Below are 24493 nucleotides of genomic sequence, written 5' to 3'. Positions count from 1 at the left end.
TTGTGGTGGGTGAGTTTAAAGGTCAATAACAAGGCTATTACTACTCAAGATTGCCCAGTGGCTCCTACTGCTTGATTGGGCATGAGCCTCAGAGTAGTGTCTAGAATGCCAGGCTAATAGCAGGGATGAAGGAAGAAAGAGCTTGGCTGGGGTGGGCAGGGTTCATAGTCGCAAGGCGAAAGGACCAGAGATGAGCATGGCCATGCTCTGAGTTTTCCTTCTTCCAGATATTCCCATCAGCATCTGGGGTTGTCCCTCTGGATGTTCAGAGACACACAAGCAGGTCATTGCTTTCTTTCTCCATCCCACTTACCTCCCTAGGGTGCTAAAAGGGGTGGTTTAAAGAATCGGGGCCCCTTCTGGGTATGGTAACTCTGGCCTGCAGTCCCAGATCATAGTGTATGGAGACAGGAGAATCTGAAGTTCAAGGTCATCCTCAGCTAGCCTGGACCAATGAGACCCTGTCTCAGAAAATAAAAATGGGTGCTTGCCATGAAAGAACGAGGACCCAAGTTCAGATCTCCTGCACTGACGAAAAGCTGGGTGTGGCAGCACCAGGCAGACACAGGAAGGTCCCTTGAACTTGCTGGCCAGCCAGTCTAGCTTAATTGATGAGATCCAGGTTCAGTGAGGAAGACTCCTGGCATCAACCTCTGCACACATGCATACATACAACATGGGCAATATACACTCATATGTAGGCACTGGACAGCCCCAACAGGTCCTTTGTAAGGGCAAGTTCCACAACACCATTTTTTTCCAGCCCACCACTTATCCCCAGGTCACTGCCACAATGCTAAGGTATGGTTGTCGGGTGGATGGTAGCAGATGAGTCCCAGAACAGCAGGATGTGGATAAAAAGAACCCATGTCTCAGCATTAGAAAGGCTGTGACTGAGATTTCAGCTGTTGCCGGCATCTTGAACCTTGGTTCCTTGCTTGGGGTGATAACCACTTAGAGTTGATTGTGAGCATCTCAAACTAAGCCTTCCAAGGCCTGATACCCAGAACAAGTCTTCCTTTCTCCCCAGTAGATGCACTGGCATCGGGAAGCCAATGCATTCATTCTTCCCTGACATCTAAGACATCCTTGGGTACCCAGGAGTATCTGCATGCTGTTCTACTCCGAGAAGTTGAGTTCTCATCAATCTAAGGTGAAAATCAAACCAAATAAGATTATCTTAGCTCAGAAGCCCATTTCATCTGATCCTTTTGACTAGCATAGTTCTATTGTTATATATTACTTCAAACTTAATAGAAAAAATTGATTAAAACATGCGCCCTATTCGTACCCAGCCTGGCTGCATGCCACAAGACACATTAATTGAAAGTGGATTTCCATTGCCTACTCAAGCCCCATGAAGATGAAGGATGTGCCTTTCTCCTCTCGGCCGCCATTGATTTTTCATTTTCTCCACTCAGAGCTTCATTTAGCAATTTTCAGTTTCATTTGGTTGGGGCCTTGATTCATCCCCTCCCATGAGGTGATGCACCCCCCTCTTCATCCTTGTGAAGCCATTTTTCTGGGCTGTGTTAGTGCAGGATGCTTGTCAAACTGCTCTGTGCGCTATTATATCGAAAAGGAGGCAAAGGTTTATTGGGTTTTTTTTGAGTTTTTATGATGATTTTTCCTTTATCAAGGAGAATGAAATTTAAAATTGTAACTTAAAAGGGTAGAGATATAGCTTAGTGGCAGAATGACTTGGTACTCAGGGCCTTGGGTTCAATTCTCAGCATTGCAAATAAACCAAACCAAACCAAACTTGAAAATATGATGGTATGACAATACCACAAAACTTCTAAACTAGGGCCAGGCAGTGGTGGCACAGGCCTTTAATCCCAGCACTGGTAGAGGCAGGCAGATCTCTGTGAGTTCAAGGCCAGCCTGGTCTACAAGAGCTAGTTCCAGGACAATAGCTGTGGCTGTTTCACAGAGAAACCCTGCTTGGAAAGAACCAACCACCACCATCCCACCCCACCCCCACAAACTTCTAAACCAGATTCATGGGAAGTTGTGCCAAGCCAAACCCTTGGGAAGAAGGATATAAAATGCTGTTTACATTCATGTTTTTATGGTGTGATATGGAGATCAAACATGATCCCTGCTTTGCTGAGGGTATAGTTAATGACTGCCAGATCGTGAAGCAAGAGTTTGGATTGAAAATACAGAGGGCCCTCTAAGGACAAGAGGAAGCAAAAACAAGAGGTGAAAGTTTGAATGAATTCTAGAAGGTTCTTGCTGTCCTGTCCCATCCCTGACTCAATAGATCCCTAGTGGTTTTGAAAACAGTACTGGTGTAGGGAGGGGAGCTAATTGGAGAGATGGCTTAGTGAAGAACACTTGCTGCTCTTGCCTAGAATCAGGTTTAGTTCTCAGCACTTATAACTGCCTATATAATCCCCATGAGAAGGCTGTAGGGACTTGTGGTAAAGTTTCATGTCACTTTATTTTGAACTAAAATTCAGTTTCTCAGTATTCAGAAACATGTGATTCAGTATTCAGAAACATGCGATAGCATTTACACATCTTTGACAAGTGTTTCAAGGACAGAGTGAACAAAGTTTCAAGTAGATGGCCCTGGCGGTGATGAAGGGGTCCTCAGGAAGGAAGCAATAATACAGCCGTGTGCTGGTGATGGCAGGTGTGGATTCTTCATTAACCTTAATGCTCCCACAGCCCTTCAGTCCTGATCTTGAATACATGTGCCTGCAGGGCTTGTGGCTATTCCTAAGATGAAAACAAAGACACAATAAAACAGATTTTAAAAGAAATAGGCAGAAATGCCATAAATTTAACCTAGCTTCTGTCCAAGAAGCTTAAGTAGTGGATCAATGTAACTATCGATATTTTATTTTTATTAAAAATTTCCGCCTCCTCCCATCCCCCCATTTCCCTCCCATTCTCCCCACTTCCCCTCCCCCTCCCTCTCCAGTCCTAAGAGAAGTCGGGGTGCCCTGCCCTGTGGGAAGTCCAAGGCCCTCCCCCCTCCATCCAGGTCTAGAAAGGTGTGCATCCAGACAGACTAGGCTCCCAAAAAGCCAGTACATGCAGGAGAATCAAAACCCGGTGTCATTATCATTGGCTTCTCAGTCCACCCTCATTGTCAGCCACATTCAGAGAGTACAGTTTGATCACATATTTTTTGTTTTGTCTTGTTTTTAACTCTGAGAGTGCATTCATGAGCACCACACAGAAGTGTTCCAGTCCGTTCATGAATCAGACAGCACCATGCAAAGTGTTTCAATCCAGGACTTTATAAGGAGAAACTTTCACAAGGTATTGCCTGAAACAAGACAAAGAAATATTGAGGACTGCGGTTGTAGTGTGGTTCCTAGGCTGTCTGCCTAGTTACATGAAGCCCTGGGTTTAATCCCCAGAATGAGCCAGGCATGGCGTACACTCTTTAAGTAGAGGCAGGGAATCAAGTTCAAAGCCATTCTCAGTTACTTGGGAGGCCAAGGCCAGCCTGGGATTCATGAGACCTTCAAGTAAATTAAAAAATAAAGTGTGGCCAGGCGGTGGTGGCGCACGCCTTTAATCCCAGCACTCGGGAGGCAGAGGCAGGTGGATCTCTGTGAGTTCGAGGCCAGCCTGGTCTACAAGAGCTAGTTCCAGGACAGGCTCCAAAGCCACAGAGAAACCCTGTCTCGAAAAATCAAAAAAAAAAAAAAAATAAATAAAAAAATAAAGTGTGTGTGTGTGTGTGTGTGTGTGTGTGTGTGTGCATGTGCGTGCATGCGTTTAAATTGGAAAGTACCTAGTTAGAAGTTATTTGGCAGTTTCTGATCTCTGAAGCTCCTAGCTAGGTTCATTGATGGATTCTGGTCCAGTACTTGCTTCTGATTGGTGATGTTCCTAATTATAGGATAATTAAATTAATAAATTTAATTTATTAATTAAATCTGAGTTTCATTTTCTAAGCCAGCTGTTGACCAGTAACTCCCCAAGAGGTTCTATTTGCTTGGGTCAGAATCCCAGGCATTGAGCCCTAACTAGTTCAACACTTCTCCAGTTTGCAGCCTCTTATTTCGAAGATTTTCACCCAAACCTGTCTGTCTCCATCATGGCTGGTTTGTCTTTCTCCAGTGTAAGACTTCTGATTGTGATCAATGTGTTTCCTTTTTGTTTATAATGGGACCTTTTACTGTAGCCTAGGCTGGTCTGGGCTTCACTATGTGGCCTCTGCTGGCCTGGAATCTGTGACAGTTCCCCTGTCTTGGCCTCCTGAGTGCTGGAATTACAAGTATGAGTTCCTGTATTCACCCTTGACTCTGGTGGCTGTCTGAGGCAGACTCACGTAGTTCAGAACAGCCTCAGACATTCTATGTAACTCCCTATCCTCCTACTGGTCAGTACCTGAGTATAGAGATTACAGGTGTGCACCACCACCCCAGTTTAATGAGGTTGCTGGTGCTAGAAACTGGCTTCAGCATGCTAGGAAAACGCTCTACCAAGTAAGGCGCATCCCCAGCTCCTGGCCACCAGTTGGGGTTTTGTTTTGTTTTTTGTTTGTTTGTTTGTTTTTTGACAGGATTTTACTGTGTAACCCTGACTGTCCCTGGAACTCACTCTATAAACCAGGCTGGCCTCAGACTCAGCTCTACCAGCCTGTGCCTTACGAGTGCTAGGATTAAAGGTGTGCACCAAGACCACCGCCCATCTCTCCCACCAGTTTTTAGCACAATGTTCAGTACAGATTTGGGGCAGGAGGAAATCTGATTGCACACTTGGCTCTGGGATGTGTCATCTATCTGGTAGGAATCTGCATGGACTCTGCTTCTGTGGACTTCCTCTTTTATCAGGTATTTTTCACATATATAATCTTTCCCAGCTGGAATAAGAAAACATTTCTTCTTAGCAGCCAGTGTCAATCCTGTCTAACAGCTCGTACTTACTTACAGCTGTGTTTCTTCACCAACTTCTCGCAGTTCTCAAGTTGTTTCCTGAGCCTTGCACAACTGGGTGTTGGTCACATAAACTCACCTATAGAGGGTGTCATTTTTCATCATCTAACAGAAAATGACCAGTACCCTATATGTTACTGTTAGAAAGAAAAAGCCCAAGCTGGGCGGTGGTGGTGCATGCCCTTAATCCCAGCACTTGGCAGAGGCAGGCGGATCTCTGTGAGTTCGAGGCCAGCCTAGTCTACAAAAGCTAGTTCCAGGACAGGCACCAAAGCAACACAGAGAAACCCTGTAAGCCTGTTTTGAAAAATCAAGAAGAAGGAGGAAGAGGAAGAGAGGAAAGGAAGGAAGGAGGGAGGGAGGGAAGGAAAGAAGGGAGGGAGGGAAGAAAGAAGGCAGGCAGGCAGGCAATCCCAGGAAGTTGCAAGTTTCACAACTTCTGGCTGCATAGAATCTGTCCTAATCTGTGTGTAGCGGGGAGGTGGGGTGCGGTATTATTTGGGGGCATTTTCTCTGTGTGCATGCTCACGACGGCCAGAGCACAACCTCGAGTGTCAGCAACATTCCTCAAGAACCATCCACTTATTTGTTTGTTGTTGTTTGTTTGTTTATTGAGACAGGCCTCGAGCTTGTTGATTAGGCTGGCCTTACTGGTCACAGAGCCTCAGGAATCTTCCCAACACAGGGCTCACCACCATGCCTAACATTTTAAATGCATGCTCTGAGGATCCAGCTCAACACTGTAACCACCTGACTGACTGAGCTGACACAGTATGTCAGTTACAGTCTCCCCAACCCTGTTCCTAAATTTTTGTATGATTTCTTCTTGGCCTAGTTGGTGACTCTTTTTGAGGCAAATTGGAGGGAATCCTTTTGCTACAGTAATGCTTCCAAGGCAGCTCATAAAAACAAACAAACAAACAAACAAATACCAACAACAACAAAATCCCAGGTTGTGAGCCCCCTACCAACCCAGGCAATGTGTATATATAGCCATGCTTAAGGATGACTGCTTAGCTCAAACTACCGGTGCAGGTGTCTCAACTGCTGCTACAGAGGAGAAAAGCAATGACCAGTTATAACAAACTCAACTGTTATTTCCCTTCTCTTTAAAAAAAAAATAACTTAAAGTTGTTGTTGAGTTTCCAGCTCTGGGGACCTGACGCCCTCTTCTGGTCTCTGTGAGTACTGCAAATAATGGTGCACATAGAGATAAGCTGGAATTCCAGGCAGTTGTGAGCCATCAGTGTGTGTAAGTGCTCAGCTAGCACAACAAGGTTAGGTCTTGTAGAAGTCACCTAGGAAAGTCTGGAAAGCGGGTTCTCTGACTTCCTACTTCCTAACATCCTGATGTAAGCCCAGTATTCTGGATCATTCACCACCACCTGGTAACAGTTAGACCTAAATGCAGATTTTCTGAAGGATAACTGAACTTCCCGAGGGTCAAATTACAAATTTGGAATGAGGCCTGGGTGGTAGAGCAGGCCTGCGATCTCAGCACTCAGGGTTGGGGGGAGGAGGATCAGGATGAGGTCAAGGTCTTTAGCAGCAGAGTGAGTTCCTAGCCAGTCTTGGCTTCGTGAGGCCCTGCTTCAGAATATAAATAGTGGCAGAAAAGAGGGCTGAGGTGTAGCTCAGTTGGGAGAGTGCTTACCCAGCATACAAATAACCCTAGGTTCGATCCCCAACACCATGTAAACCTGGTTTGGCTGCATATGAATGTTCATTTAACAGCTTTGCCTTCACGTCAGGAATGTTTGCTAAAATCCCTGAATCCCCACCACATCCTCTCTTCCTCCTCCCAACTAAATGCCTCCTCACAGTGACAACAGTTTCTCCTTTCTAAAAAAAAAAAAAAAATACTCCCAGAACATTCTCTGTCCTGCTTCTTGATGATGCCTTTGCCGTGGGTTGATTTATAGCCATTGCTCGGTATCTGTTATTGTCTGGTTCTAGAATCCCCCATAAAGACCAACAATCTGAGAATCTCAAGGTCTTTCAGGAAATTGTGCAGAGTCTGTATACTTCTTTCCTTAAGCATCTCTAGATTACTGATAGGAACTAATAAAATACCAACACTATGTGAATAGTTTTTATACCATATCATACAAGGAATATTAGCAAGAGAACAATCTGTGCATGCTTCACACTTAAAAACTGTTTCTGGCCTACGGTTTGAACCCGAGAATGCAGAACTCACAGATGTAGAAAGCCGATGTCATTTTAAAACTGAAATCTAAGGGTGGTGGTCAGCAGGATGGCCTCCGTCTCCCCGTGAGATAGATGTCGCCAGGTCCTGCTGCTCTCTGTGACCTGATTTTAGTGTTTAAAAAAGATCACTCTTGTGTCCTTGACTTCCAAGCCATTCAAGAGTCCTTTAGAGGCAGAAGGCTAGGGTATTTGACATCGCTTTTTTCGTTATTCGATAGAATTTTTCTCCTTACCATCTTAGGCCCTACATGAATTTCCGGTCTCATTTTGGCTGTCACCTAAAGACTTAAGTCATTATAGGACTGGGGGCATAGCTTAGTGGTAGAGTGCTTGCTTAGCACGAACAAGGCCCTGGGTTCAATACCCAGTGCTACCAAAAGTCAAAAACAAAACAAAAGGAAAAAAAAAACAACTAAAAGTTAATTTAAAAAATCTCAAGGGCTGGGAAGATGATTGAGCTGGCAAAGCACTTGCCCTGAAAGCTGAGGACCTGAGTTTGGATTCCTAGCACCCACAAAACAGTTGATCATGGTAGACTGTGCCTGTCATTCCAGCGATGATGAGATGGGAACGGCAGGACCCCTGAGCAGCCCACCTAGTGCACTGAGTAAGCTCCAAGTCAGTGAGAGCACATTTCAAAACAGAGGGTGGAAAGTAGCAGAGGAAGATACATAGTGTCACCCTCAGGCATCCACGCACATATGCACACACACGTGCATGTATATGTGTGCAAACACATACATTTGTATATCAACACACAAAACCTCAATACTGTAGGAAGGAAAGGCAAACGAGCATTATGGGGGTGATTTCTGTAAGCCATTCCTATGCAAAATGGAGAAAATTACATGATCTTTTTCTTTTAGCCCACAGTCTTACATCAACATCAGAACTGTTTCTCTTCCCTCATCCCTTCCACGGCTTTCCTCTTCACTTGGGTAAACTTTTGTTTTCGTCCCTTGAGGCTTTTTACGAACGCTTTCCCACTGTGCACTGTGTTTGTTTCTAGTGTTTGTGTAATACACTCCATCATGCTGGTATCTCGTAATTTATGGCCAGTTCCTTTAGTGCGAGGCATTAGGGTTATTTCCATTTTCTCTCTATTATAAATAATGGAAGCAAGAACATCTTTCTGCGTGCAGCTTTTTTCCTGTGTGTGAGTTATATCCTTAGGACAAATTCCCAGGAGCGGGATTAGTGGGTCAAAGGGTCTGAGCAGCTTTATGGCTCTTAATATTTATTGCTAAATTGCCTGGAGGGTCATTCTAATTTGCAGTGCCACCTGCAACACAGGAGTATCTGTCCCTCCCAGGCTTGCCAACCTCTTCAGGCACTTCTTTGGGGCATATTTCAGAGGTATTAAGGCAACTTGCTACTCTCTTTTGTTTCTTTAGTAATTAAAAGCCTTAAGTGTGTTTCTCTGGTTCTAGTTTCCATGGCCAGCTTTTCTTTCCATGGGGTGGTGGGTCTTAATATAACATGAGATTGAAAATATCTTAAAATAAAAATGTCAGTTGACAGAATGACCACCTGGTATTCAGGAGGGCCTGGGTTTGATCCCCAGCACAGCATAAAACTAGGCATGATGGTGCAATTGTAAGTCTAGCAGGAGGTCAAGTGTTTGAGGTTATAAACTGCATAGAGAGTTGGAGGCCAGCCTGGGTTAGAGACTCAGTCTCAAAATGAAGAAAAAAGCGTTCAGTTCACCCAGCACAAAGAGAATATCAGTGAAGCCCACTGGGCTCATTCCAGGTTCAACACACAACCCATTCAGCCACGTTGGTTTTCTTTACTCCTCTTTTCCCGTCTCCTGTCTCCCATGTTAAAGCAAATCCTAGCTCATGTATGAAGGTTCCCTGCACGATGCGCAGTGCGTGTCCAAAGCGTGCACTCGTTCTGAGATAGTCATAACGCTGCCACCACGCCGAACACAGTAACAGTTCCTCAGTTTCAGCACCAGGGTGTGATCCAGTTTTCCAGAGTCTTTTTCCTGCTGTTTTGTTCCGGCCGCCACACATTCTTACACTTCTAAAGTTAGGGCTGGACAGACGGCTCAGCAGTTGGGAGCACTGGCTTTTCTTGTAGAAGACCCAGGTTTGATTCTCAGCGTCCATGTGACCTTTGTAACTCGAGCTCCAGAAGATCTGACGCCCTCTTCTGGCTTCTTTGGAGAGTCCACAGATATGGTGCATGTACATACATTTCAGGCAGAACACCCATACAGCATAAAATTAACTAATTAAAATAAGTTTCTCATATCAGTGTGTAAGAGTTCCTCATTTTTGAAGGTTGTCTCATTGGCAGGGTATAAGGTAGGTTGTTTAACCAGTCACCTATTGATAGAGTTGGTTTTGTGTTTTCAAAAACCGAAAGTCATACATCCAAGTCATTTATAATTTGTCCGATGTATCTTCAGGAGCTATGCCTAGAAACGGTCTTTCTGGGTCGAGCGATCAGCATGCTTACGCTCTTCCAGGTGTCCCTTGGCGCCCTTCCATGGGACACCCTGTCACTTTGCACTGGGATTTTAGTAAATGAATGCCTGAATGCCCAAACACACAAGCTTGTTGGAAGCTTGTTGAGTCTGCATACCAACCTCATTTTTGTTAAAGACACGACCTGGCACAGAGTACCCCATTTCTTGCTTTTGGAGACGCTCTGCTCTGTCCCAGGAAACGAGATGCCCGAATGAAAAGCCAAGAGGAGTCCGTGGTGTGTCACATGATGTTACAGGTGTAACGTGTGTTACAAAGGTGACAGGGCAGCCCAGGTCTGCTCGTGGGGCCGGTCCTGCCTACTGTAGTCCTCATGAGCCCTTAGCCCTCTGAATTCCAGAATAACTTTAGTGATCCGTACCCCTGAACAAACATTTGACACCTGGTTGGTCAGATACAAACGATTAAGAGAAGTAACCGAATGTTTGAAATGCAGGTGCTTCATCAGTCCAACCTAGATCATCTCTGTTGACTTGTTTGTGTCTGTCCTGAAGAAGACTCCCTGAACTGTACGGGGTGTTATCCAAACAACAAAGTCTGTGTGGAGGGATTGGCTACACAAACCTAACAGGACATCCCTGGGTCTCAGAATCCCCTGTTGCCAGGGATTCTCAGGTCAGCTGTGACCCAGGAAACAGAGAATCCATATTGAAGGGCCGGGATATAGCTCAGTGGGTAGAATGCTTACCTGACATGCGCAAAGTCCCAAATTCAATCCCAGCACCCTTTAAAACAGATGTGGTGGTACACACCTGAGATCCTAGCACCCAGGAGGTGGAGGCAAGAAGATCAGAGGTTCAAGGTCATGTCCAGCTATATAGCAGTTAGAGACCAGCCTGAGATATGTGAGACCCACCCTGCCTCAAAAATATTAAATAAATAAATAAATAAATAAATCTAAAAGGAATCTGCACATAGGTTCTATGTAAGCAAGCGAAGTATTTCTGCCCACTGATTGATTACCTTGCAGTCGTGTGCTTCTGCAGTTTTGTCTGACAATTTTCCTCTTGTCTCTTTCTAGATTGAATCATTAAAGAAGAAAGTGCAACAGAAGCAGCTCCTCATATTGCAGCTTCTAGAAAAAATCTCTTTCCTGGAAGGCGAGGTGAGAGGCTACGGCTCTTTCAAGTTGGTGTCTTCCCTGCCATTAAATTTTATGTTGCTGATCCTGCTGTGGACACTTAATTAAAAATATGGCTATTTCCTGGCCTTATAGAATGGATCGAAGGTTAACCGCCTGCTCTGCGAAGACGCTCTGACAACTCTTTTTTCTCTACCCTTGCCCTCCCCACGCTTCAGCCTGCTACTTGTGGCTGCGTTTTCAAATAGTGTGTCTTCTTTAAGAATTCGCTAGGCAAGTCTGGTAAGCTGTCAGTACTCATGAGTGTATAGGGCTTTATAATTTGTGAATGATCTACACACAACATCCCTCCCATGATATTCTTGGCAACTTTTAAAACATCTAGAGGATTGCGATTTTTGTGTGAAATGAGAAAAAAAAAAAAGGCAGAAAGGGAGGCAGCATCACCCAGCCAATGAAAACCTGGTTGGAGAACAGACTCCCAATCCAATACTCGTCTTCTGTTACTTCGCGCAAACTGTCTTAGTGGTGACTTAGCTCCACCTGCAACTTGAAGTTGCTTCATAGTCTTGCCACTGGCCTTTTGAAAGGCATTTGGGGGATTTTGTGGCAGTTCCAGGGAAAGAAATGATGAGCTGGAAGACTCTTAGGAGGCTGGGTATTAATAGAAGGAGCCGAAATCCATTTTCCCTGTAGGCTCTTTATTAAGAACTTGGCATTGAGCCTTTGTCTCCTTCGACTCCATGAAGAGCTGGTTTGCCAAGCACCTGTCCTTGTCACTGACCCTCCCTGTGGCCCTTCCCCCACAGTGAAGCCAGAAGAAAAGTAGGCATTTCCTGAGTGTCTAGTTTGTGCTGAGCATTTGCTGGTTCCTTTCTACATAGGCGCAAAGAATGGAATCAAATCTATCCTGGTGAAGCACTCGATTGCTTATTGACTGAGTGACCAGGAAGGTACCTTATCTCCACAAAGGAATCATAATTGTGCCTGTGTGGGACAGTGTGGGGCAGTCCCACGGGAGCATGCAGAAAATGCCTGGAGAAATGGATCAGCAGTTAAAGGCTAGGATCACAACCAAAACTATACGGAAATGCCTGGCATACTGAGTGAGAGAGAGCTCTGCTCTTAGATTATTGAAAGAGCTGTCCTCTGGATAAATTACGCATCCCCCGTTTTAAAGATAAGGGGCTGAGTTTCAGGAAAATCTTTTTCTGCCCACACTTACAGTAGAGATTGTGTGTCTGAATCTAGAAATCTAGAACTTACCTCCTTGCTGCATGCCTGCACGCATGGTAAGCCAGGTCATCATTTATTTTGATGGCAGGACTGCCTATGGCTGCCGTAACCAGGAGTCTCCATAGCCTCTAGGGACCTGGAGATTCATAAATCTCAGTGTCTTAAAGCTGAGTAAATGGATATTTTTCTGTTTCTGCTCCTGTCTTCTCCTCCTTGGTCACTGGGCCCAGCATCAACTTTTATTTATTTATTTTTATTTTTTTAAAGACAGTATCTCCAGTAGCCTAGACTGGCCCCAAACCCTGTATGTAGCCAAGTGTGACCTTGGCACATGCTTTTCTGTCTCCACCTTCTAATTACAAGGTTACAGGTATGTGCTGCCTCCCCTGCTTTCTGCAGCCGCAGTCCTGTGTGTACTGGGGATGGAGGTGCAGGTGCACACATTCCCTGCTGACAGCCAAGAGTCCCTGGAAGAGGTCTGTTGTCAGAAGATGGGAAGAGATATTGACAGAGACAGGAGCTCACCCCAGAGGGTCCCCTATCGTGTTTCTGTTTGTGGTGCTCCCATGTTTTCTGGTAGAACACTAAGTATCCAGGTCAGTGCTGTGCATAGAGAGGGCTTACACATGTATGCTTTGCTGAATGCTCAGACGATTCGGCTCAACTCATGGTTTGGGCTTCTGAGACGTGAAAATTGGAAGGCGATCCCAGGAGCCCCCAGTATAGAATGGGGGAGACGAGGCTGGGAAAGGAAGCTGACCTCTGTGGGCAGCTGAGGCTCATGCACTTGGGGTTTCTGGGATATGGTATGGAACTAGCTTGAGTTATCTCCAGCAGACTGAGCATTCACGGACTCTACCAGACAGTGGCTAGGGTCTGCTCCTGGGGTTCTGGTCGTTTGGCCACCTAGGTAGGATCATTTGCCTGTGATGCTCACAGGAAACCCCAAGTAAAGACTGAGGAGGTGATGTGTGTATCAGGAGGCTGTGAGCATCAGAGGGTGCAGGAGGGCCCTACAGTGTGAGCTACACCTATCTCAAACACGACTGGGAATCCAGTCTTCCTTAAGCATTTAAACACTGATTATAAAGCTTGTTAACTTCCTTAAGTTATTTAAATCCAGGGCAAATATGCCCTGACTCTCACTTCATTCTATTATCCTTTGCACAGAGGCGTTACAGACAGACATATAATTAACACACAATAAACTACATGGCTTTAGACACCCTTCCTAGGTTAAAAATATCTATTACCTTTCTTACATAGCTTATAATCACCTCAATTTTCTATTGTAAAATTATCTTAGATGCTGATATAAAGACAACATCTAGTAATTTTCCTTAAACATTGTATATTAATTTTGCCTTTGACATGATGAACAAAAGGCGTTTCTCAGACTCAGCTTGCTGCCATATCGTAATGATTTTACATTCTCTGCTTTCAAGCAGTTTTCTGTTGTTATAAGAAAATGCCTAACGTAGGTAAATGGCTGAAGAGCCTTGGTTCTTACTTAGTCTTTGCTTAGTCCCACAAGTGTCCTTAGGTCTGTGGGGAGGGTATAGTCATGAACCAGAGCTGACTCACAAGAGTTAGCTGTATGCACCCATATACATCTTAGTTCTTCACGCCGTGGCACCACATAGGGCTCGGGCAGACTCGGGACCAGGGCAGGATCAACCTGCTGTTGCACGGAGCCAAGGAGCCCTATGTATGATTCTGGGGAGAAAACTGGGGAGAAAGTTCACTTGGGAAAGTAGTTGCCTTGCGATCAGAAGGACCTGATTCAATCCCCAGAACCTACATAATAGGCAGGGAGTGATGACACACTCCAAGGCAGGTGATTCCTAGGGCTTTCTGTGCAGCCAGCCTATGTTCCTTAGTGAGCTCCAGGCCCATGAGAGACTGTATCTCAAAAGACAAGGTTGGTAGTGCCTGGGGAAGGATAGTTGGAGTTGACCTCTCACTTCTGTGTCTACACACGTGCAACTGTACATACGCGAACATACAAAATCAAGATTTATTTTGTGATTTTTTTTTCCTATTTGTCACTCAGCGGCATAGTTCTCCAGCTTGAACTTTGCAGACGACAGTGTTAGGTTGCAGTCTTAAGTTGCATGTGTCTGACGGGAGAGGAGATTCTGGTCCGTGGTTCGTCACTGTCTGTGCACGAGCATGAGTAGATGGTTCCATTTGTGCCTTAGGCTCAGTGACTCCAACACTGTCTGTGCACGAGCATGAGTAGATGGTTCCATTTGCGCCTTAGGCTCAGTGACTCCAACTTTCAACAGGCAAGAGGAGGGAGAGCGAACTCATGTCACCTCTGAGATTGCTTTGATTTTCAATGTTGCCCCTCTCCTACCCCTGCAAGCCACATCAAGGCATTAGACAAGTAGTCCAGAGGAGCACTCGGTGCCCCATCCTGGGCGCGTCATATGTGGTGGTCTGAAATCTTCTTTCCCTTTCAAATAGAGAATATCAGTTACTCCTTGCTTTTATCATTCACTCTTAACTGTTGTTTAAAGTCATTAGGTTTTACAGGCACACACACACCTCAAAAATAGATAACCAGATTCTCAAATTTCCTTTTCCCCTGGCTTTAGCCCATTCTATTTTTTTTTCCTCCCCAAACAATTTTTTGTTTAGCCATCTTCTGGAGAAGAGATATTCCATTCCCTATTTTTGACATTTTAAGAAAATGTTTCGGAGCTGGATAGATGGCTCAGTGGCTCAGAAAACTTGCTATACTTGCAGAGGACTGGAGTTCAGTTCCTAGCACCTGTATCAGGTGACTCACAGGTACCAGTAACTCCAGATCCAGGGGATCTGATGCCTTCTTGGGCCACATGCACATGCGTGTGTGTGTGTGTGTGTGTGTGTGTGTGTGTACATATATATGTAGACATATACAATGTTCATAAATAAAAATTTAAAAATTTTAAATGTTCTGAGTCAGCAAGAAGTCTCAATGGGTAAAGAGAGAGAAACATTAAAAAAAAAACCCACACTTTTAAAATTAGTCTCAAAATAATGGGGCTGCAGTGGTTAAGAGCAGTCACTGCTCTTGCAGAGGACATAGGTTCAATTCCTGGAACCTACATGGTGGCTACAATGGTCCATAACTCTGATTCCACCGCATTTGATGCCTTCTTCTGGCCTCCTTGGGCACCAGGCACACACTCCATGAACGCACAGACATGCAGGCAAACACAAGTACACATAAAATGAAAGAGAACAAATCTCATAAAGAATGCTCTAAAGTAACATCAGAGGCCTGGTCTTCAGAGTGCCTATTTCTTCTGGACTGGATTTTTTTTTCTGAAAATCTTGAACTTATGGTGACATTGAAGAGCCACAGGAAACGATTCCAAAGTCTAGCTTGTGTCCACCCGTCCTTAACATACACAGTACAGGGCACATGCCTCTCTATGTGTCTGGGGAACTCTACTAGGACTCTCAGGAAGTTTCCTGGGTGCCACTGTAGCTGCAGCACCCAGCACGTTGTTCCCCACATGTATGTTATTGGACATGTTCTCGTCTAGGAGTCTGAGTCAGTTCCTAGCCACTGGCCCGAGGGGAGCTGGGAGAAGAGGTGACTGCTGTGTGTGTGTGTGTGTGTGTGTGTGTGTGTGTGGTATTTTTTGTGTGTGATGTGTGTGGTGTGTGATATGTGTGTATGTGGCGTGTGTGTATGGTGTGTGTGTTGTGTATGTGGTGTGTGTGTGGTGTGTGTATGGTGTGTAATGTAGTGTATGTATATATTTGTGTGGTGTGTGTCTGTGTGGTGTGTGTATGTGTGTGTGTGTTAATTTCCCCATATGCCTAAAGGGACCAACCTGGTTCTTTTCTCTTCCTGGAGCGCGTGTGAACCTCCCTGTGCATACAAAGGTACTCCTTACACATGCAAACACAAGGTGGTGGTGTTTGAAAGCGGGAAAGCCAGTCCATGGTCCCTCAGCCCTAGACGCTTCTGCAGAGTTCAGTCGTTTCACTTCAGCCAGCTCACTTCTTTTTATTAGACTTTCCAACTTAGTCCAGCAATGTTCCAAACCGGCGTGCAGTTCATACACAATAAGCTACACAGCCTTATAAATTCTTCCTTGCTTCGAAATCAATAAAACATTAGCGGAGCTTACAGGATCCTACTTTTCTATTATAAGATGATTTGGGGCTAGTCCCTACTCTTTTCTCTTTGAGGCAGGGTCTCATGTAGCCCAGGATGGCTTCAAACTCATAGCTAAGGGTGATCTTGAACTTCTGATGCCCTGTCTCTGCCACCATGTGCTGGGATTGGAAGCTTGTTCTGCCTTGCTGGGTTTTAATTTTGTTGCCTTTTTCCCCCAGCCTTCTTTTTTGTGGTTCCAGAAGCAGCACCATTAGGCCTTTAAACTTCAGCACAGTTCCATGAAGTTCTGCTAACTGATCTGTCTTTAACTCTTGTATGCATATGTGTGTGTATGTATGCGTGTGTGAGAGTGTGTGTGAGTGCACACACATGCACACACATGCCTACATGGATGTAAAGGCCCGATGCCTATGTTGGATGTTTTCCTTCGGCTCCCTCCACATTATTTTACTTTTTAAGATAGGGATTTTTAATGATCCTGGATCTCACTGCTTTGATGAGAGTATCTCTGGCTGGTGAGTCCCCAGGCTTCTCCCTTATCTTTTTCCTAGCACTGGCCGTTTTTATGTAGGTTCTGGGGACCAAACTCATTTTCTTGCTTATAAGGCAAGCACTTCACCCACTGAGCCATCTCCCAGCCCTAACTTCCTCTAATTGGATGCTTTCTATTAATGTTCTATTAATGTACCTTTAGATGTACGGGTTCTTTCCTTTACCGTCTCCCTGCTTTCCCTAAGTCTATGTAAGAAAACAACAACAACAACAATTGTAAATGTTGTACTTCTCTATTTTAAAATTCCAAGTTGAATCTTCCATGGCTCTCTTCTTATTTTTTTCTTTACTAGTTCATGTCTGTGAACATATTTTTCGTTATCGATACCTTGGGTATTATAGTTCGATGGGTACATCAAATCCTTACCTGCAAAGTCTAGTATCACAGTCATATCAGGACCATTGTCTGTCTGTCCATCCCTATTTCCCCAACAACAGGTCACACCTTCCTGACTTTTCATAGGCCATGTGACTTTGGATTCTAAACCAGGCATTGTGAACCCTTTAATGTAGAGACTTCAGATCAGTTGTTCTCAGCCTAATGCTGTGATCCTTTAATGCAGTTCCTTATGTTGTGGTGACCCCCCAACCATAAAATGAATTTCCTTATTACTTTATATCTGCACTTTTGCTACTGTTATGAATTGTAATGCAAATACCTGTGTTTTCCAACGGTCTTAGACGACCCCTGTGAAAGGGCTTACGACCCACAGGTTGAGAACCACTGCTTTAGCTTCTGTCTCATTGTTTTAAAGAGCAGTGAAGATTTTCCCCTTCAAAGCAAATGAATTTGTTTAGACCCAGCTATTTCCTGCTGTGCCTGTCATGGGTAATGGCTCAGGTCACTTCTTTACCACTCAGATTCAAACTTCTTTGAGTTCAAGGTCTGCTAGAGCTCTCCGCTGAAGCCAGAACAGTGTGGGGTTTCCTGCTACTCTGATTCTCACCTTCCCTTCTGTCTCATTGTCTTGGTGAGCGAAGGCTCCCTTTCTTGGCCAGAAGAGGGCACCAGGTATCCTGGAGCTGAAACTACAGGTGGTTGTAAGCTGCCCAGCAGGGGTGCTCACCTCTTTTGCTTTTCCCAGCCCTCTCTAGTGACTTCATTCCCTCTCGCCACTCTATATGATATATACCACCCTGGGTTCACTCTAATTACTTCCTGGATGTTTTTGTAATGCTGTCACATTGTTCTGTTCTGCTCAGGTATCTGTTCCCCAGCAAGACGAAGATCCACAGGGATGCACACTGATCACTGGCTTCCTTTAGGCTCTCTGATATACAGAAAATACACATTATTTACTTTTTTACCAATTTCATCCAATTTCATAAGTATTAATTTTTAATTTCTGTACTTTTGAGGGTATTTGACAATATACACAGAATCCCTATGAAATTAAACAAAATATTTTGGGGCCACCTGTTTATCCTTCCCTGCATACCAGGCTAGGCAAATTTGCTAACTCCATCTCTTATGCCTCCTGATGGCATATTCTCACCTGGTATTCCATGAAACCTTCAGGATTAAAGTCTTTGCACTGGAGAGGAATAGGCTATGGGGGCTGGAGTTGCCAGCAAGAAAGACCTCTTTGGCTTTTCTTTTTTCTTATAAATAGGAGAACCCAGGAGAGTATGCCCTGCCCCCCGTAAGCCAGCACCTTTCTTTCATTCTGAAGATTGGGTGACAGAGTGGGACCGCAGGTCTGTCATAGCTCATCAGTTGCCAGGGCATCATGAGCGCATTCTCTTTCTTTATACCATTTCCATGTATCAGGACCGTGTGCAGAACAAGGTTTTACACAACAGCCCCTTGGCATTGCTCATTCAGAGGGAGCTGCTGAGTGACAGCCCACATCACTTCAAACTGAAGGCAGCTTCTGTTTCCTGGGACTTTTTTTTTTTTTAACCCTTTCCTTAAAAGAGGTATTTGTTTTTATGTGTATAAGTGATTTATACATTTATTCAGTAAATTTTATCTTGTATGTGTTACACATCAAGTTTAAAGACTCCAGCCAAGAAAATAGATAGGTCCATTATGCTTTTAAAATTGAGTCTGCTGTGAGTTCGAGACCAGCCTGGTCTACAAGAGCTAGTTCCAGGACAGGCTCCAAAGCTACAGAGAAACCCTGTCTCGAAAAACAAAAAAAAAAAAACAAAAACAAAAAAAAAAAAATTGAGTCTGTCGTTACCTCCCACTAAAATAGTTAAAACAATGCAAAACAAACTTGTTAAAAATCAGTTAAGGAGCTGGAGAGGCAGCTCTGCAGTTAAGAACACTTGCTCTTGCAGAGGGCTCATGTTCGGTTCCTAGCACCTATGTCAAACAGTTCACCACTGCCTGTAACTTCAGCTCCAGGGTGGCCAGAAGAGGGTGCTGGGTCCCCTGGATCTGGAATGAGCTGAGCTAGCCCCATCCTCACCTTCAGCTCCAGGGTAGCCAGAAGAGGGTGCTGGGTCCCCTGGATCTGGAATGAGCTGAGCTAGCCCCATCGTCACCTTTGTTGCCCTCTGTCCTTCATTTTCCCCATGGGGCACATTTCCAATTCCTGGGCATCTAATCATCAGTTTATGCAATGTTTGGCTCCATCTTTCTTTTTTTTTTTAAAAAAAAGCAAAGCCATGAAAAGTATACAGAATGCTAATTTTAATCCCAAGGAACTTGTTCTAGTTTATATGTTTGAGATTCTGAATTTTTCCACACCTATGAAATACTAATTATCCAGTTATAGAGGATTTTCCCACTAAATTAAATTAATAGACTTACTCATTTTACAGCTTAGTAAGGGAGTGTTAAAAAGTTGAGTTGCACTGTATTTATGATGCCAAAAATGTGAAATTTGCCAGTAACTGCCCACTGTATGTGACTAGTTAAATAAATGCCGCACATCCATACACTAGGATACTGTGACTCGGTTTATGGGGTTTGTTGACACAAACAGAAAACCAGTGAATTTGGGAGTGAGAGCTACAACACATTGAGGTGTGTGTGTGTGTGTGTATGTGTGTGTTCACACACATGCAATAGAGCTTGTGTAGAGGTCAGAAGACAGCATGTATGGGTCGGTTCTCTTCTACCACGCGGGCCCTGGGGTTCAAACTCAGGTCACCAGCCTTGGTGGCCATCACCTTTACCCACTGAGCTATCTTACCATCCTGACAATGAATCATCCTGACTGAAAAAAGCAGATTCCGCTCTAGACCAGCATGTGTTATGTTCATGTATGCACAGCTGCCGTGCGTGTGTGTACGCCTGCTTTGTATAATGATGGAATTGCTGTAGCTCTTCAGCACCGACTCTGGAAGTCACACTTTGAGATGCATGTCAGTGCTGCGTGCTTGATTGACTAAAGCTGGCTTCCTCTCATTTCTAGAATAATGAACTACAAAGCCGGTTGGACTATTTGACAGAAACTCAGCCCAAGACTGAAGTGGAGACCAGAGAAGTTGGAGTGGGCTGCGATCTTCTACCCAGGTAGCTGGGAATTTCCTGTTCTTCTGTCGAAACTCCTTCTTTGATTTAAGAAAACTATTTCCCTGAGCTGTGATGAAGAGCGTCGAATTCTTCCTCTGAAAAACACAGCTCTAGAGCTAAGTGGTGACTTCTGAGTAGGCAGAGGAATTGTGTGGGTGGAGGAGAAAGTGAAGGAGAGAGTGAGGAAGCCATAACTATCAGTTACTGCCGGCCTTTGCGTGCTCTCTCTCTCTCTCTCTCTCTTTCATTCTTCATTCAGCAAACTGTGGCAAACAGGTTGCAGAGAGAAATGAGATTGGTTTCTGCCCAGAGGGAGGAGGGACAGGCTATAGGAAGGCCTTAATTACCATGTTAGAGGGGTGTGCTGGGTACCTTCAGAGGGAGCATCCAAATGAGGACCAAAATTCATCCATCCTTTAGTACCATAGCTGATATATCCAGACAACTTGACTCAAGCTAGAGTCATCTGAGAGGAAGGAGCCTCGGCTGAGAGAAAGCCTCCAGAAGATCTGGCTTAGGCAAGCCTGTAAGACATTTTCTTAATTAGTGATTGATGTGGAAGGGCCCCAGCCCATTGTGGATGGAGCCACCTCTGGGCTGGTGGTCCTGAGTTCTTTAAGGAAACAGGCTGAGCAAGCCAGTAAGCAGCACTCCTCTGTGGCTTCTGCCCCAGCTCCTGCCTCTAGATTACTACGCAGTTTGAGTTCCTGTCCTGACTTCTTTTAATGGTGAACAGTGATGTAGAAGTGGAATCCAAATAAACCCTTTCCTCCGCCAGTGACTTTGGACAATGTGTTTCATCACAGCAGTGATAACCCTGACTTTACCTTTGACCACCCAGCTTCGTTACCAGGCTAGAGGGCTGACCTGTTCATTGTTCAACTGCTCCCCACAGCGAGGTCTGTGTTCTGCTTAGTCACAGTTGATTTAGAGGCCTGCTTGACTGACACAAACTTACCATGGCTGGGTGTTCAATTGTGCTCAGCCAAGAGGATGTGACTATGTATATAACATGGTTATTAATGCTCCATGGCTAATGATTTAGGTCATCAAGATCATAAAGTGGCAAGTTCTGGGGTCATGAGAGGAAGAAAGGACTCAAGTGTGGGCATGTGCTATGCTAGAAAACAGTAATCCAGAAAATACATCAGAATCTAGGACCTTTAATAGTAACATCTGATGGGAAGAGTGGTCAGCTGATTGCCCATCTGGGATGTGGGATGCCCTGGTCTGGTCCTGTTGCCCACCTGTAACCTGGCATCGAGGAGTTCTTTCTTGGATGAAGCCTTGGCCTCCAAGTCTGTAAAGTCAGCGAGTGGCTTGACCAAGTCTCCAGCATCACTAATGTGGCACAGTGAGACCTTATTTCCCCACTGTGACTGATGGGCTCTTGTTGATTAAATCCTGCCTTTTGCCATCGTCAAAGAACTTACGAGCAGCACCGCTGAACCTTCTTTGCCAATTTCCTGATTTCCAGGTAAACAAGGCCGTTTTACTATTCTAATATAATTAACAGAAAATGCCTTTTTAAAAAGATAAGAGTCCATAAAGTAGGCTCGGCATCTCACCAACATATGACACAATTTACTCGATGAAAATATAACCAAAAGAGTGAATGATGGCGTTCAGGGACCCTTTTTGAAATATGAGTAATTTGGCCATTTCCCTCTTTCTCAGGCTTTTCAGAGACCAAGTGTCTCAGATCACTCTAATTCCCCACATCATAAATCTTGTTTGGCCAAGACGGGCACAAAACCATGTCTGAAACCAATAAATTGTTTGTTTTCTGATTCCCACATTTTGGCTTAAAACAAGCTTTTCAATTTGTACACCGAAGGATGGCCAGAGGCGCACTTTTATGGCTACGTTATGAAACCACAAAACAGTTTTCATAATGGAAGTGCTGACAGACCCTTAACTTATGGCCATGGTGAACCTGGAAGGCACGTCAGAATAGAAAGGCAGCTTTTCCATAAATGTAACATTTGGGTTTCCCTCAGGATCCATTGCGGCGGTTTAACTGCTTAGGTCAGTCCGCGGAGGAAATGAAAACTACATAAACCACATTTCCGAAAGGGCAGAATAATATTTCACCCGTTTCCTCTCAAATATTTATGAAGTGCCTACTATGTGAAAAGCACCCCCAGGTCATAGGGGTGAGGAGTCAGAGCTTCTGAGCTGTCCCGAGGCAGGGTTCCCCCCAGATCATAGGGGTGAGGAGACAGCTTTTGAGCTATCTCAAGGCAGGGTTCTGCCCCCTGCCACCCCCCCAGATCATAGGGGTGGGGACGAGAGCTTCTGAGCTGTTACTGTGGCTTCTTAGGAGACCTTGGGGATGGTGAGTGACGAGGATTATTAAGGTGCTAGCTGGGGAACATCTTCCTTCCCCACATCCTTCTTAGTACCAACAAACTACACCCAGCACTTAGTTCTAAATGTTAGATTCTAAGGAAGACTGTCTTAAATAGAGGCCTATGGGTGAAAATAGATCCGAACCCTATAGTCTAGATGGATCCCTACATTTCAAAGGAAACAAATTGGAAGTCCAGAGAAAAAAAACAACTCAGCAGAAGCTGCACAGCCAGAGTTGAAGACCAAGCTTTCTGAGGCTGTGTGCGGCCAGTTATAGCTGCAGTCTAAGTTCCTTGCACCCATGTTGGGTGACTCTCAGCCACCTCTAACTCCAACTCCAGGGGTTCCAATGCCCTCATCGGGCTTCTGCAAGTACTATACTCATGTGTACAAACACAGAAACATATACACAGACAAACACACACACACACAATGCTTTAAGTAGTTACTGTTACTATTAACTAAACCAAAATTCTGATTTTGAGATGTAAAACACTGTATCCTATATAAATGAATTTGGGTTTGCTAAAGCGATTTTGTTAATTTTATAGGTAGCTACTATCATTGGTTGGAAGCCTAGTCAAGGATACAGCACTTTAGTGTACATGGGCCTCTTCAGTAAACCCTCTAGACACTGTATCAAAGGGTGGAGCGCCTGTGGGGGGGGTGTAATAAGCACTATGCCAGCCGAGACACAAAAGTGATCCCTGTGTGTTCTGGGCACTGCAGGTGCTCCCTGTGGGGAGCAGGAGCCCTCCAGCTCCCTCGCTCAATCTCTGCTCACACCTGTAGGTGCCGGGGTGCTTGGTGCTGCCCCCAGAGGACTCTTCTGGAATTTTGTCATGCTGAAAAACAAAATTGCAATGACCTCTTCTTTAGTCATAGTGGCACTAAATCCCTTTCTGAAGCACCCCTGCGCGCTGCCCCCTTTCCTGCCAGCATGGTGAATGCCTGTGAACGGGGATCCAGTGTGCCGCCCCCTAGTGGAGGGGGTATTAGTCACCCGATGGCTGCTGTAGTGAAATACCTGAGGCAAATTAGAAAGAGCTGTGTCCTGTGTTGACTCAGTTTATTCCAGAGTCTTTCTGTGAGGGCACTGCATGGTGGAGCAAAGCTCTTTACACCATGATCCAGGAGACAGAAATAAAAGAGCTGAGACTAAGGGTCCACAACCCCCTTGAAAGATACTCCCCTGTTACCCAAGACTGTTCTGTGAGGCCACCCTCCTATGGGTCCTGTCACCTTCTAGCAACAGGGCCCAAGCTTTTGATTCCTGGACGTCTTTGGAAAGCAAGCAAGATCCTAAATACAGTAGGATCTTGTATTTAGTTTGTGTTCAGTAAACATCTTGGGGGTGAATAAGTGAAGTCTGCACCAAGTGGGGATTTAGGCAGCTCGAGGTGTTAAATGTGGTTTGTTTACTTAGTAGCGGGCTTAGAAGCAGCAGCACCGGCTCACGCTTTGCTGCTTGCATTTGTCATCAGGTGTGCGAGCGGAAGGTTTATTCCTTTTCCTAGTCACGGTCTCCCTGAGACATGCTCAGAACGATCCCGTGGAATAGCCATTCAATCCGTCCTTGTGCAGTACCGTATCCCTAGAGCGTTCAGCAGCTCTGAACATTTGTTTGAACAGCTTCAACACTGTTCCTAGGCGGCACAATGCTGGCCTCTCACTTTCATAGTAAAGCAGCTCTCCTTGCCCTCCCCGCCTGTCCTCCATCTTCCTCCACCGCGTGTGCCTCATTCTCAGCGCACCTCGTGATTCTGCCTTGGTTTCAGTCATTTCTGCCAAGACTGCACTGGGCCATAGTGTTGCCTTCTCTCCCTGTGGCCGAGCCTTTCTGGAACACAAGCCCTCATTCTGTATAGCTCCTGGAGTCCTCCGGCTGGTGTCTGGTCCTCTACAGACCATTTCCGGGCTAAGCGTATTGGCCTTTTCTCCAAAGTCAGTTCTTACGAGTGGTTAAGATGCCTGCTTGTGTGTTAGACCTGGATCTGTATCTCGGATTTGCCACTTGCCTTTTGTGTGATTTTGAGATAATTCTAAATTCTTTGTGCCACACACCGTGCC

The 24493-nt window shown here is 45.0% G+C and overlaps 1 protein-coding gene across 1 annotated transcript in view; it reads left to right on the top strand.

Moving 5' to 3' along the window:
- LOC119809731 (myocardial zonula adherens protein) overlaps positions 1-24493 on the top strand; it is a 97278-nt gene that overhangs the window by 64671 nt on the left and 8114 nt on the right. Inside the window, exons 11-12 of the mRNA XM_038322799.2 lie at positions 10632-10715; positions 19971-20071. Of these exons, the coding sequence (XP_038178727.1) occupies positions 10632-10715; positions 19971-20071 (185 nt within the window). The remainder of the gene's footprint in view (positions 1-10631; positions 10716-19970; positions 20072-24493) is intronic.

The sequence above is a fragment of the Arvicola amphibius genome, chromosome 3 (genome assembly GCF_903992535.2).
Source record: "Arvicola amphibius chromosome 3, mArvAmp1.2, whole genome shotgun sequence".
Lineage (NCBI taxonomy): Eukaryota > Metazoa > Chordata > Mammalia > Rodentia > Cricetidae > Arvicola > Arvicola amphibius.
The sequence above is the reverse complement of the archived record's forward strand: the minus strand, read 5'-3'. Positions and strand labels throughout refer to the sequence as shown.